General features: G+C 43.5%; 1 protein-coding gene across 2 annotated transcripts; it reads left to right on the forward strand.

Moving 5' to 3' along the window:
• Window positions 1-3,049: 3,049 nt before the first annotated feature.
• Window positions 3,050-7,889, forward strand: flrt3 (fibronectin leucine rich transmembrane 3). 2 transcript variants are annotated; one of them, XM_048600738.1, is made up of 3 exons: window positions 3,050-3,846; window positions 4,298-4,472; window positions 5,047-7,889. In XM_048600738.1, the coding sequence occupies exon 3, from the start codon at window positions 5,093-5,095 to the stop codon at window positions 7,031-7,033; it is 1,941 nt and encodes a 646-aa protein (XP_048456695.1). In that variant the 5' UTR covers window positions 3,050-3,846; window positions 4,298-4,472; window positions 5,047-5,092; the 3' UTR covers window positions 7,034-7,889. The 2 variants fall into 2 exon arrangements, with proteins under 2 accessions (XP_048456695.1, XP_048456696.1); XM_048600739.1 differs by lacking the exon at window positions 4,298-4,472.
• The last annotated feature ends 6,357 nt before the right edge of the window (window positions 7,890-14,246 follow it).

The raw sequence follows: 14,246 nt of genomic DNA on the forward strand, positions 1-14,246 counted from the left end.
GCTCCTCTGATGCTGCTTAGCCTGCTGTGTTCATCCAGCTCTACACCTTGTTATCTCACCTAACTATTCTAATCCCAATTTCCAACAGTTGGCCCACAGCTTTGTATGTCTTGGTGTTGCAATTGCACAGCTAATGTTATAAGGGTTTTTGCCTCTATCACCACCACAGGCAGGCACCTTTAGAAAACCATTCCACATTGCAATGCACAGCTAGCTTTTATGCTTAATATTCCTCACAATAAAAGTTGATCGAGAGAGAGGAGGTTTGCAAGTTCTGTTTATCTAAACCACTGGTGGATGTGGAAATCTGTTGCATAATTTTAAAGGGCGCAGGAGTCATTCCCATTTCCTTGGCCATTATCAGTAAACAGCACTTACATTATGTCACTGCTATTTGTGGGAGCTTACTGTGAGCAAATTGACTCTGGTATTTCCTACGTTATGACAGGGCCCTGGTGAGGCCACACCTTGACTATTGTGTGCAGTTTTGGTCTCCTACTCTGAGGAAGGACAATCTTGCTGTTGAGGAAGTCCAGCAAAGGTTCACCAGACTGATTTCCGGGATGGTAGGACTAACATATGAAGAAAGACTGGATTGACTGGGCTTGTACTCACTGGAATTTAGAAGAATGAGGGGGGGATCTCATAGAAACATATAAAATCCTGATGGGACTAGGCAGGCTAGATGTGGGAAGAGTGTTCCCGATGTTGGGGAAGTCCAGAAACAGGGGGTCACAGTCTAAGAATAAGGGGTAAGCCATTCAGGGCTGAGGTGAGGAAGAATTTCTTCACTCAGAGAGCTGTGAATCCGCGGAATTCTCTCCCACAGGAAGCTGTTGGGGCCAGTTTGTTAGATATATTCAAGAGGGAGCTGGATGTAGCCCTTGTGGTTAAAGTGGGAGTGGGATACTGAGATTGCACAATCAATCAGTCACGATCATACTGAATGGCGGTGCAGGCTCGAAGGGCTGAATGGCCTAATCCTGCACCTATTTTGTATGTTTCCACGACAGTGATTACCTGTAAAAAAAAATCAATTGCCTGGCACATATTTTGCCACTTCCTAAGGTCATGAAAAGCAGTCCAGAAATGCCGAGTCTTTTTTTTAAACAGATACTTACAGGTCCACAGTCTAATATTTGCCATTCCTACCTGCCCAAGTTTACATTCTGAGCATGGCTATACATGTGAGGTATCAGATGGCTACCAGTATTGAGGATCCAGTACACCAGAATCGTCCAGTGCATTACCAAAATAATCATAGACACCTTCGAGATCTTTGCTGGGCAAATACAGTGAAATAAGAATGCAAGATGAATTTCAAATAAAGTGAATTTGGTTAAATGGCTTACAATCCCATATTGAAAACTGGAAGAAACATTGCTGGGTTCATGCATAGCATTTGTTAAAAAACACATATTGTAACATACAAATAGGCATTTCCGTATTTCGCAATGCAGCATTCTGATGTATTGATGCATCATTTGGTCTGGACAATATTTGACGTTCTAGAGCAGTGCTTCCCAAACTTTCTCTCCACTGTGACTCCATTACCCTTTTATTTTTTCACACTTCCTTTTCTGCTTCAGAGCTCACAACTCCAAAATCTCAGCTCGCAGCTAGAATTGGGCCCCTGGATCCACACTTTGGGAAGCACCATCCTTGGGTTTTCACTACTGCTGTGTAAGGATTACTGTCACAAAGCCAAGAACCTTGCTCATGTAGACTGCTGCACCCGAGATCATGTCAATAATTCCTATAGGGAGCAAGTTGCCAATAAGTAAGACGAGACAACAAAGGAGCTGAAGTAGGCCATTCAGCCCATCAAGTTTGCTCCACCATTCAATCAGATTGTGGCTGATCTGATCGTCTAATAGCCTTCAACTCTGCGACCAGAATGTCTGCTCCCTTGTAACCCCTTCAGGGAAAAGGGAGAAAATAATCCATCACTCTCTCCTTCAAAATTCCTCATTATAATGCTCTGGTGTATCTTGTTTTAAAAAAACTATACATACAGAAAATCTACAACAAAATTTTATGTGGTCTTGTCAACAGCTCACTTTCCTCAGTGCCCTTTTAAGATTAGCAAGACGTAGATTGAGGCTTTAGGGCATTGGTGAACTTTTAGAGTAGGAGATGCTTATTATTTTTCTCGAAACCAACTGGCAAGCCGACCTTCAGTCACTGAGCAGCTTCTGTAAGTATTCTCATTACCCGTAGCCCCTTAGCCTAGCACCAAACTCCAGTATTGTTCTACGCCCCTGGCAAGCCTTGTGAAACGCATCATGCCCCCACATTTTCAGACCAGTGTTAACATTTTCGTAGCCCTCTGTTACTGCCAATTCCATGCTCAGAAAATTCAAAATTACGGCAGTACTATCCAGTGTTGTTGCAGCTTGCAAGAGGTCGGGCTAGAGCAGTGAAACAGAACAATGTCAATTCTCATAGATCCGGCTTATCACATACTGCAGGGAAAGGGCTATAACTCAATATGCAACACAAGACATCCGCCTGCATTTCAAACCCTTGTTGATTATATGTGTTACAACCATAAAATTATCATTACCTACTCAATGTGTAAGCAGTTCCCACATATTTTGTAAAGGAATTGCTAATATATAAGCATTGTCAGTGATAGTTGGCAGAGAGAAACGGGAGCATACAAATCTGCTGTGAACCTCTATTGATATTTATAATCTGTCAAGCAAAGCATTTACCAAAACTATTTTCTGTGCAAACTGCTGATTTAGATTGACTGTAATTAGTATTTTCTTAAACCACCAATGCAGGATGTTAGAAGTCTGCTGAGGAATCGCCAAGGGTGATTTCTTGACATGACTGGTGCAATTCCCAACCACGGGTATATTGATACGATAGATATATTCATTATGTAGTAATCAGGCTGTTTTATCCAGCCACTGACACTGTCAGAATTGAATGCCAAGATTAATTGATGCCTGAGGTACAGCTTTCAGCTTTAATTATGTCAGATGCAATTGAAATTGAGCTTTCAGTCTGCCACTCACTGCCTTTCTTAACTGTATTAACAGGTCAAAATTTGAGAGAAAGAATATTCTCTGAAGAATCCAGCATCCACAAAGGAGGAGGATCGACTGCAGATTTTTTTATCCAAAGGTTATTTTCATTCTTTGCCTTTCTCGATGATCAGGAATACAGTTTTCACCTAAAGAAACTTGGAAGATTTTCTACAATAAAAATGCAAAGGGGCTGAACCAAAAAAAAAATTCTTAGAGCCTCCAAAGAATGGTTTACAGCGCATGATCGGGAATCAGGGATAATCATGTAATATCCCCTTCAACTGAACCACTGCAGATTACCATCGGTTAAGCCCCAGATACATGAATGGTTCCCTCGATGTGTAGTTTGACGTTACTTTTGACCACATTGCCACAGGATACCGAAAGAAGCCAAACCAAGTCACAACTCTCGGGGAAAACAATCTTTCCCTAGATCCTATCATGTGCTGACCTTTTTTTTCCTCTTTGGGTATGAAGTGAATACTCAAAGGAAGCAAAGTATAACTTCCGCCCACAAGTTAAAGGATTTCAACAAGCACAGCAGGGTTATCTTCTAATGAGCTGACCTGGCCATTGTAAACCTCTTGAGGGTATGTTCCCTGGAAGACTGGGGAACCAGTCAGGTGGTCTGGAATGTAAACCGGGATCAGTTGTGTAAACATCGAGGTGACAGGAAATAACCAGCGTCCTGGAGGGAGCCAACTGGAACATTATTCCGGGTAGAGGGTATACCATCTGGACATGTTGAGCTTACGTCCCAAGATTTTCCTGCTGCAGGCACAAGATTTTCTGGAATGCACTAACTGTGGTAAGATATCTTCTTTCAGTGCTAGTTTAACTACTGGGGATGGCTGGAAACTGCCAATTATGTTAGCTGCATTTTCAGGAAGGGATGGTGGTTTCACTTGAGTTAACCAGTTACTTCCTCTGGAATATTGGTGTGAATCGGTAAGAGACAAGATTAAAAAAAAAATGCCCATTTGATCCTTCCGGCTTGTACAAATATTATGAGCAAACGACAGAGAAAAGAATCACTGATGTGACACAGAGAAGGGAGTTCCAAAAGGGCTTTATATTGACTCGAGCTGGATTCTGTTCCAAGGTGGAAGTGACAAATGCTGACAGGTGCTGTTTTACTTAAATGCTGCTGAGTGCCACTTTGTAAAAAGCATTAGGTTTCTTCAGCCTAGGCTCACACTAGACTTGACTTTAAGTGAACACATAGTAACTTATCTTGGTGCTGTTGGTCTCACCTTCAGGAGTGCAAAGAGCCAGGACGCAAGCAAGACCAGACTCAAAGTAGAAACAACTCCGGTCTGTTTCCTTTCGCTGTAGGGAATCAGTACAAATCACAAGACAATCCACAGCCTGTAGTTCCAATCTGAAGATAAACAACAGTCCTGTTGCTGGTAGAAAACCCATTCCAGGGACAAGGTAGGAGTCTGAGCACAAGGATTTTGAAGAATGGGTAGAGCACAGATGTTAGAAAATTCACTGTTGGTTGAAAATGGCTATTTATAAGGATAATAAAAATAACAAATAACTGCAGATGCTGCAAGTCAGAAACAAAAATGGAAATTTCTGAAAAACTCAGCAGGTCTAGCAGCATCAGTTCTGAAGAAAAGTCACTGGATCCGAAACATTAATTCCAGATATGCTGCCAGTCCCGCTGTTTTTACTTGTAAGGATGTTTAGTTCAAGTTTTTTTTCTTAAGATTTTCAATGTCATTTACCTATCGAAAACCGAAAGAAACTGCGGATGGCGTAAATCAGAAACAAAAACAGGAACAGAAATCGCTGAAGAAGCTCAATGGGTCTGGCAGCATCTGTGGAGAGAAAATCAGAGTTAACATTCTGAGGTTCTGGGGAAGGGTCACTGGACCAGAATGTTAAGTCCGATTTCTCTCCACAGATGCTGCCAGACCTGCTGAGCTTTTCCAGCAATTTCTGGTTTTGTTATTTTCCTATAGCCCAGTTTATAAATTAATTATCTCTCCTCTCCCTCCAGGGTTTAAAGAACTGAACTGCCCAGACAATCAAAAATTTCCTCAAACATGATCAGCAAGATTTGGAGTTTCTTCTTGTGGGCTGACGTCGGAATGTTTCTGGCACTGCTGGCACAGTCGGTCACCGTGGAAACGTGTCCCTCAGTCTGTCGGTGCGACGGTGGGTTTGTGTACTGCAATGACCGAGGATTGACATCCATCCCGACAGGAATTCCACCAGACTCCACCACTCTCTTCCTGCAGAACAATCAGATCAATAATGCTGGGATTCCCAGGGAGCTCCTAAACCTAGTGAAGGTTGAAATCATTTACCTGTACAGCAACAGCCTGGACGAGTTTCCCACCAACGTCCCCAGATACATCAAAGAGCTTCATCTGCAGGAGAACAATATACGAGCAATCTCCTTGGACTCTCTATCCAAAATACCTTACCTGGAAAGGCTGCACTTGGACGATAATTCAGTCTCTGCTGTTAGCATCGAAGAAGGTGCTTTTCGAGAGAACAAGGATCTCAAATTGATCTTCTTGTCTCGGAATCACCTCAGCAGCATACCTGTAGGGCTTCCCAGCACCGTTGAGGAACTGAGGTTGGATGACAACCGCATTGCTACCATCTCGGAGAATGCTCTCGGTCATCTCACAGGGTTGAAGCGTCTGGTGCTCGACGGGAACCTGCTGACCAATCAGGGGCTTCGAGACAAGGTGTTCATGAATCTCGCAAACCTGACGGAGCTGTCGCTGGTGCGGAACATCCTTACCTCGCCCCCAGCTCTACCCGTGGCGAACCTGCAGAAGTTGCACCTCCAGGACAACCATATCAACCAGATCCCCCCCAATGCCTTCTACCACCTCGGGCGATTGCAACGCTTGGACCTGTCGAATAACAATTTAACCCACTTGCCTCAGGGAACCTTCAACCGGCTGAACAACCTGTCCCAGCTGCTACTGCGCAACAATCCCTGGCACTGCGGCTGCAAGATGAAGTGGGTGAGAGACTGGCTACGCTCACTGCCAGTCGGGATCAATGTGCGCGGGCTGATGTGCCAGTCGCCTGAGAAGGTGAGGGGCATGGCCATCAAGGACCTGGTGGTCACCATGTTTGGCTGCAGAGATCCAGAGAGCCCTCTCCTAGGCACGCCGCCCACTACCGCGGGTCCGGTCGGGGTCTCTGCCAGCCAGGGTCCCTGGCCTTCCTTTGTGTCCAAGGGGCAGGGCGGTGGCGGAAAAGGCCATCAGCCCACGGTGCCCCCAGGGAATACAGCCGTCCAAATCGACGTGAAATCTGTGAGCGTGGACACCATTCAAATCACCTGGAAGATATCCCTGCCCATGACCGCACTGAGACTCAGCTGGCTCAAGCTGGGGCACAATCCAGTCCTGGGGTCGATTACAGAAACCATTGTGCACGGTGGGAAAAGCGAGTACTTACTCACCGCCCTGGAGCCAGAGTCGTCGTATCGGATATGTATGGTTCCCATGGAAACCAGCAATGTCTACCTGTCGGATGAGACCCCAGTCTGCACCGAGACACAGACCGCATCACTGAAGATGCACAACCCTACGACGACGCTCAACAGGGAGCAAGAGAAAGAACTCTACAGGGGTGCGAGTCTGCCCTTGGCAGGAATCATAGGCGGGGCGGGGGCTGTGATAGTGGTCGCCCTGCTTGCACTGGTGTGCTGTTACATGCACAGAACTGGAACCCCTTTCTCCAAGAGCTGTACTTACAGCAGGGGGCGGAGAAGGAAGGATGACGATTACGCTGAGGCCGGCACTAAGAAGGATAACTCTATCTTAGAAATTCGGGAGACTGCTTTTCAGATGATCCCGATGAACAGCGACCAAGCAGCAAAGGAAGAGTTTGTAATACACACAATATTCCCACCTAACGGGATGAGTTTGTACAAAAATAGCCACAGTGAAAGCAGCAGTAGCAACAGAAGTTACAGAGACAGTGGAATTCCAGATTCTGATCACTCACACTCCTGATAATTGCAGGGACTACTAACTGAAAGCAACTGCGCAAGTCACTGTTCTCCTCGGAAACACTGGATTTAGGAATACTGGAGGAAAGATGACTGTACATTTGCCATATAATTTATATTTAATGAACTTTGTATCAAAAGTTGCAGAATCCAGGTGAATATTGCTGATTGTGCAGTATGGATGCCAGATCACCAATTGCAATTCTCTATTTTAGTAACTTCTAGTAATTTGTATTTTTTTCTTGATAATCTTAAAAAGATTTAAGAGAGTTTAAATTTCCATGTTCTATTGATGGAAGATTGCTTGTCAACTGTGAAAGTGGGTTTTCTTAACAAGTGTTGAGCATTCGAAGATTTTTTTTTTAGCCTATTTGAGAATCTTGTAGTTCAAGCACAGGTTCTTTTTCCTTTCCCCTTCCCCCCTAGCTACTGAGGGTTGGTGTTCTACAGTTAAATAGTACACTTGGTGAAGACAATTTTAATTCCCAATTGAAGAGGAGACTATGTATATTGTTCATGCCTAAGTGTGTTGCACAGATGTAACTGTAATACCTGAAATATGAAAGCGGACGTCACACATCATTCCAGCTTACAGTCTACATTACCTGCGATTAAGTTTAGACTTTGAGCCACAGATCCCTTCGTTGGCACAGTTTAAAACAAAAAGGTACTTTTTCAAAAAAAAATTAAACCAAAGTGCATTGTTAGCCCTTTGGCCAGTCTTGTATGTGCCTTGACCAAATGTTAATTGTATTCAGCATTTTAAAATTCGGGAACTTACTTTTTTTTTTCTCTCCATACTTGTCAATGAGGAAAAAAAAAATGTGGTCTTTCTGCAGAATAAAACAGAACAAAATCAACCACTGTGTTAACGAGTCCACAATTCCGCAAAAACTTCATTTCTTAGGGGGTGAGTCAAATTGTACTGTAAACACAGGGAATCAGTGTCTCCATTTCAGGGGATGTTCTCAGACCTCTTGTGGGCCTGAACTCTTTGGAGTGGGATGAGGAGTGACCATTCAAAGGTTTTGAGATAAGGATGTTTATGAACAGGACAAGAGTTGTCACTTGTGTACAACATACTCTGCCCATTATAAACTAACAGAAGCTGCATCTCCGGCACAATCACATCAGTTGGATCCCCTCCAGTGCCTTCTCTCATCTTGGACAATTAGCCGGACTTGTCGAGTAATAATTTAACTGACTTGCCTCAGGGAATCTTTGATAACTTGGACTGAACAGTCTGGCACAGCTGCTGTGCCTTAATAATCCCTGGAATTGCAGCTGTAAAATGACACGTTTGTCACCTTTGGTGTAAAGGTGGGATGCTCTGCTCCAAGACCTTGGTTAGGTCGCAACCAGTCAGTAGAAAACAAAATTCTCAAGGAGACGCATCACAATGTCTTTACAAACATACAAAACAGGAGCAGGAGTAGGCCATTCAGCCCTTCAAGCCTGCTCTGCCATTCAAAATCATCAAGGCTGATCACCCAACTCACTCCCCTGTTCCCACTTTCTCCCCATACCCTTTGACTCCTTCTTGAAAACATTCAATGTTTTGACCTCAACCGCTTTCAGTGGCAGAGAATTCCACAAGTAGCGAAATAAAGCATCTTGATGCTCCCGCCAGGAGCTACATCAAGTAATATTTGACAACGAGCTAGCCAAGTCGATATCAGACCCAAAGTTTGGCCAAGGAGGGAGGATGTAAGGTAGTTTTAAGGAAGAAGAGGGAGGTAATAGAGTCCGAGAGATGAAGAGAAAGAGATCCAAAGCATAAGGCATAGTGGAGCAATCAAAATTGGAGATCCTCAAGAAGCCAGAATTACAGGAGTGCAGATATTTAAGAAGATGAGGGGCTAGAGAATGTTACCGGAATACAGAGGGGAGAAGCCACTGAAATTTGAGAGCATGGATGGTAGGACTATTTAACTGGAAGCCAATGTCGGTTAGCAAGCTCAGGGATAACAGGGAATGAAACTTTGAGCACGTGAAGACCCACGCAGCAGAGTTTTGAATGACTTCAGATTTATGAAAACTTGAATGTGGGAGACCGGTCAGGAATGAGTTGGAATAGTTAAGTCTAACGAGTCACAAAGGTATAGATGAGGGTTTCGGGCACACATGTTCTGGAGATCAAGTTGGTCATTTTAGTGATGCTGCAGATAAATGATTGGAATCTAATACTGGAATCTACACAAAGGGTAACACAAAGGTTGTCCACCCTGAAACAAAGTAGAGGGATGGAGTCAGTCACTGAGGAATAAACTCTATAGTTTGCACTGAAAACATTGGTTACTGTCTTTGACTGGAGTAGATCTCTGTACATCCAGGTCCCGGATGTCATTAAATCAATCAAAGATAGGAAGCTTCATGGATACCAGACTAATAAAGAGACCAGCACGAAACAAAATCTTTACAATCAATAAGCACATGGAGGCTGAACTTCACACAAAATGGGATGATGAGGTGAAGAACAGTTGTGATGTTTAATTGCTGAAATGCCTCCTTGAAGGATATTATCAATGAAATATCAACAAAAAAAGTTTTTTTTTTAAAATCAATATTAACTAGTACACATTCCTTCTGAGGCCATGTGCTATCTCTGTATTCTCAAAGAACATGAAAAAATAAGAAAAGGTTTCCCAACTCTTCAGGCAAATTCGACATGCATAGGACTGCTTTATAACATATTGAGCAATAATTAGATTTACTTGTAATTATCTGGAGGGAAATCAGTTTGTGAATGTTCTTTCTCAACCATTTTTCAACAAATGAAAATGTGAGTAAACTTCTATCTGGTCTGATTGGTGCCCTGCACATGTATGAGTTTCAACACCTCTTCATAAATCCCTCCTTTGCTACTATGACTCAAAGACCAATCTCAGCTCCTCTGGTCTCTCCACACAACTGAATTCCCTCATCCCAAACACCACCGTCATTTCAACACAACTCGATGTAATTTGGTGACTTCAATTTCACGTTTCACAAACAAAACCAAGAAACTAATAAGTGTTGGATAAAACGTGGAAGACTTCACTCAGTCAATGCCCTTTAGCTTGTCACAATGTGATCAAACATACAGCATCTCCATTATCCTCACAACCTTTCATTGCGGAAGTTGGAGATTGTATGGAATGACTTAGTTTTATTATGAAAGATGGATACTGATGTTTTCCAGCAATTTGCTGGAGACTTTTGAGGGAAGTTTAGAAATATGGGAGAAGCCACCTATAAGGACAGAATCCTCCACATTTAATGCAACAATTTAAATTGTGAAAAATGAGCAGCACGGACAAGTTGGGTCGAATGGCCTGTTTCCATGCTGTCGACCTCAATGACTATAACCTGTTGCACTGCTTGCTACGTGATAACTAGGTATTGGACAACTGGTTTGCCATGCCGAGTAATGCCATCAGCATGGGTTCAATTCCCACACCAGCTGAGGTTACTGTGAAGGACTCTCCTTCTCAAACTCTCCCCTCACCTCAGGCGTGGTGACTCTCAGGTTAAACCACCACCAGTTATCTCTCTGTCTAATGAGAGAGAGCAGCCCTATGGTCTGGTAGGAATATGGCAACTTTACCTTAAGTGGTACCATAGTGATAATGTAAGCATGGAGTGACAGCAATTAGAGATAATGTTATTGGACTAATAAGCCTGAGGTGCAGGCTAATGTTCTGGGGAGCACAGTAGCTATTGGAATTTGAATTCAGTTTAATAAATCTGGAATTGAAAGCTACTCTTTGCAATGGCGTCCATGAAAACTACCATTGATGTCATAAAAACAAATCTGGTTAACTAATTGACGAACTAACTCTAAGAGAGGAAAGCTACCATCCTTACATATGGCTAACATGTGAATTCTGTGGTTAGCTCTCAAATGGTGTAGCAAGCCATTTAGATTAAGGACAATTAGGGATGGACAACAAATGCTGGGTCGCCTACATCCCATGAAAAAATAAAGAGAAAGAGATAAGCATTATCAAGGATATCCACAAAATGGCACCACTAATTGGATAAAATTTTGGCAGATCAAATCCTCGCGTAGTTCATCAGAATCTTCAAAAACAATTGGGCTGCATCATGGCTCAGTGGTTAGCGCTGCTGTCTCATAGCGCCAGGGGCCCTGATTTAACACCACCCTCGGGCGACTGTCTGAGTGGAGTCTGCGCATTCCCCCCGTGTCTGTGTGGGTTTCCTCCGGGTGCTCCGGTTTCCTCCCACAGTCCAAAAGATGTGCAGCTTAGGTGGATTGGCCATGGGAAATGCAGGGTTACAGGGATAGGATAGGGAGGTGGGTCTGGATGGGATGCTCTTCGGAGGGTCAGTGTAGACTGAATGGGCCGAATAGCCTGCTTCCACACTGTAGGATTCTATTATTAGTTACTGATGAAGTATTACTGCTATGATTGCCACTGCTTCAGCTCCAAAGTGCACCCCAAGCATATTTGAAAGAAAGAAGCAACTGTCCAATTTCCCCTTCCTTCCATTATCAAACAGCACTCTAAGTAAATTCAATTAAAACCACGTCAAACAATCTCCAGCAACACGAGCACTTAGAACCTGATGCTTTTATCTACGAAGGTTCCATCTTAAATTTCTGACTGAAAGGAGCCAGACAAGATTGAAAAGAATAATTACAGCTGATGTTAAGCCCGTTGTGCATTTTCACAATTCCTCGGGAATAATGGGCCTTACTTTACAGATCTGTTATTCAGTAAAGAGGCATGACAGTCTAGCACTTTTAAGAACCAAAAACCCAAAGAACTGCGGATGCTGAACATCAAAAACAATAGCAGAAATTGCTGGAGAAACACAGCAGGTTTGGCAGCATCTGTGGACAGAAAGCAGATTTAACGTGTCCAGTCCTTCTGCCGAACTTTATAAACCACACATTTAATAAATTATTCACAATCTACACCATTTTTCCTGACCCAAAAGGTGATGCAAAGCAGTATACAGTCAGAGAAGTCACTTCTGAATGGTAGTCCCTGTCATAATGAAGAAAACACAGCAGCCAGTTTGCAAATTTCCACAGATGGCAACGTGGTGATGGTGAGATGATCTATTTTCATGACGTGGATTAATTTTGGCCAGGGTACCTGCAATAGCAAACTGCACAGCTTTCTTCCGAAACAGTGCCGTGATTTATTTTGTGTCCACCAGAGGGCGCAGACAGGGCCTCGGTTCAGTGTCTCACTGCTGACAGTACAGCACTCCCTCCATACTGCACTGGAATATCAACTTAGATTGCCTCACTTATGTTTTCAAGTGGGTCTTGAATCCACAACCTTATGACTCAAAAGGCACTAAGCCACAGTTGATACATGACTGATAAAATAGAAGATACTGCTTGAGGTACAGCAGGAGAGTTCCTATAATTCAACGAAGTCATACTCCATATACAAGATGCAAGTTCAAAATGGGCAAAGTCATCAAAATAGACAATTGGGGTGGTGGGGGCAGAGGATTAAAAGCTTATTGTATGTGGCACTTGAGACGTTTCTATTCGTGAATGTAGAACCTAAGGCTTATGCATATCAAGTTACTTCTATTGGAGCTAAGATCAATAGCAGAGAAGATCAAGATGATGCAAAAGTGCATTTTCCTTCATTAAGGTGAATGTAAACAGATGACCTACTTGGAGAAGATGGGGACACAATTGGAAAGTTTCAACTAGAAATTGGATCATTTCCCTCCTGTGAGACTGGATATGCAGAACAGTTTGCATTAAAAAAGAGAGATTATGATTAGAATCTTGTGCTCCCAGAAATGGTAACTGTAGAGTTGGGAAGATCAGTTAACTTGGCCCATGGTCTACTCCCACTCTGCTGCCAGTTGGCCAACCCAGGACCACTGAAGGGCCTCAAAGCTGCCAGCACTGGGATTAACTGAACTGAGAGTGCGTCTGTCATCATGTGGTGCATTGGACCAGACAGTCTGTAGAGGCACTTGTCTGCTGACACACGGTGAGTGGATTCCCTCAAACGCAAGCAATGCCTGATTGAGAGATTGTACGTTGTGCTAGTGTCCACTTTGAAGCAATCCCCTTGTCCTTCTTTTCGACCGTCCTTTCCCCCTCTCCCCACACTACCTTACCCTCAACCGCAGAAACCACCTCCTCTACCTTCCCCTCCACAAATCACACCTTAAATCTTGATCCTCCAAACCTCTGGGTGCTCATCAGACACTAGTCCATGGCCTCCCTTATCCAAGGTTCCATCAAATGTGAACTATGAAGGGAGACTGGACAGACTGAGATCGTTTTCCTACCAGCAGAGGAGATTGAGTTGGGAGGGGGGTGGGGAAATCTAGCCAGAGACTCGTGTGAACAAATAAAATCTGATATGATAGAAACAAAAACAGAAATTGCTGGAAAAGCTCAGCAGGTCTGGCAACATCTGTGGAGAGAAATCAGAATTAACGTTTCAGGTCCAGGGACCCTTCCTCAGAACTGACATGATAGACCGTGTTACAGAGGCTTTGAGGGGGGCCTGGATGTTATATCTCATTCTTTTGCGATCCTAAGATGTTCTTCCCACAAGACCATTGGACATCATTGTAGTAGGGGTCTAAGCCACTCCTCAGTATTAACCCTTTAACCTTACACAATGTCCTGGAACATCGCCCCACCTTTCCCCCACACCCTCCAATACCAGCAGCACAGCTGATTCACCTACACCACTTAGACGACAGCGTTTCAAGGAGGCAGCTCACCACAAACTTCTCCAGGGCAACTAGGGATGGACGAAAAATGCAGGCCCAGCCAGCAATACCCACACTTCCATGAATACATTTTTAAAAACAGGCATCTACAGAGTCATCCTTCAGGAATCTGTCCTTCTCTGCACTCAGAGAGTGAAAAGCAGCAGCAAACGAAATGGCAAAGAAAAATAAAATTTCAGGAAGACAGTCCATTCAGTTCACTCACAATTTTATCTCAAAGAGAAGCCAATATTAAAATACCGATTTTAACAATTAATAGAAGTACCAGAAGGCTAAGAGGCATGCAACATAAACTATTTTTTTAAATTCATTCTGGGATGAGGCTATCTCTGGCTAGGCCAGCATTTATTGCCCATCCCTAATTGCCCAGAGGGCAGTTAAGAGTCAACGACATTAGCTGTGCATCTGGAGTCACATGTAGGCCAGACCAAGTAGGCATAGCAGTCTCCTTCCCTAAAGGACATTAGTGAACCAGATGGGTTTTTCTG

This window comes from Rhincodon typus, chromosome 9 (assembly GCF_021869965.1).
Source record: "Rhincodon typus isolate 14 chromosome 9, sRhiTyp1.1, whole genome shotgun sequence".
Taxonomy (NCBI): domain Eukaryota; kingdom Metazoa; phylum Chordata; class Chondrichthyes; order Orectolobiformes; family Rhincodontidae; genus Rhincodon; species Rhincodon typus.

Excerpts from the sequence above, each read along its gene's own strand:
- flrt3 (XM_048600738.1), top strand. The coding sequence starts at position 5,093 with ATGATCAGCAAGATTTGGAGTTTCTTCTTGTGGGCTGACGTCGGAATG.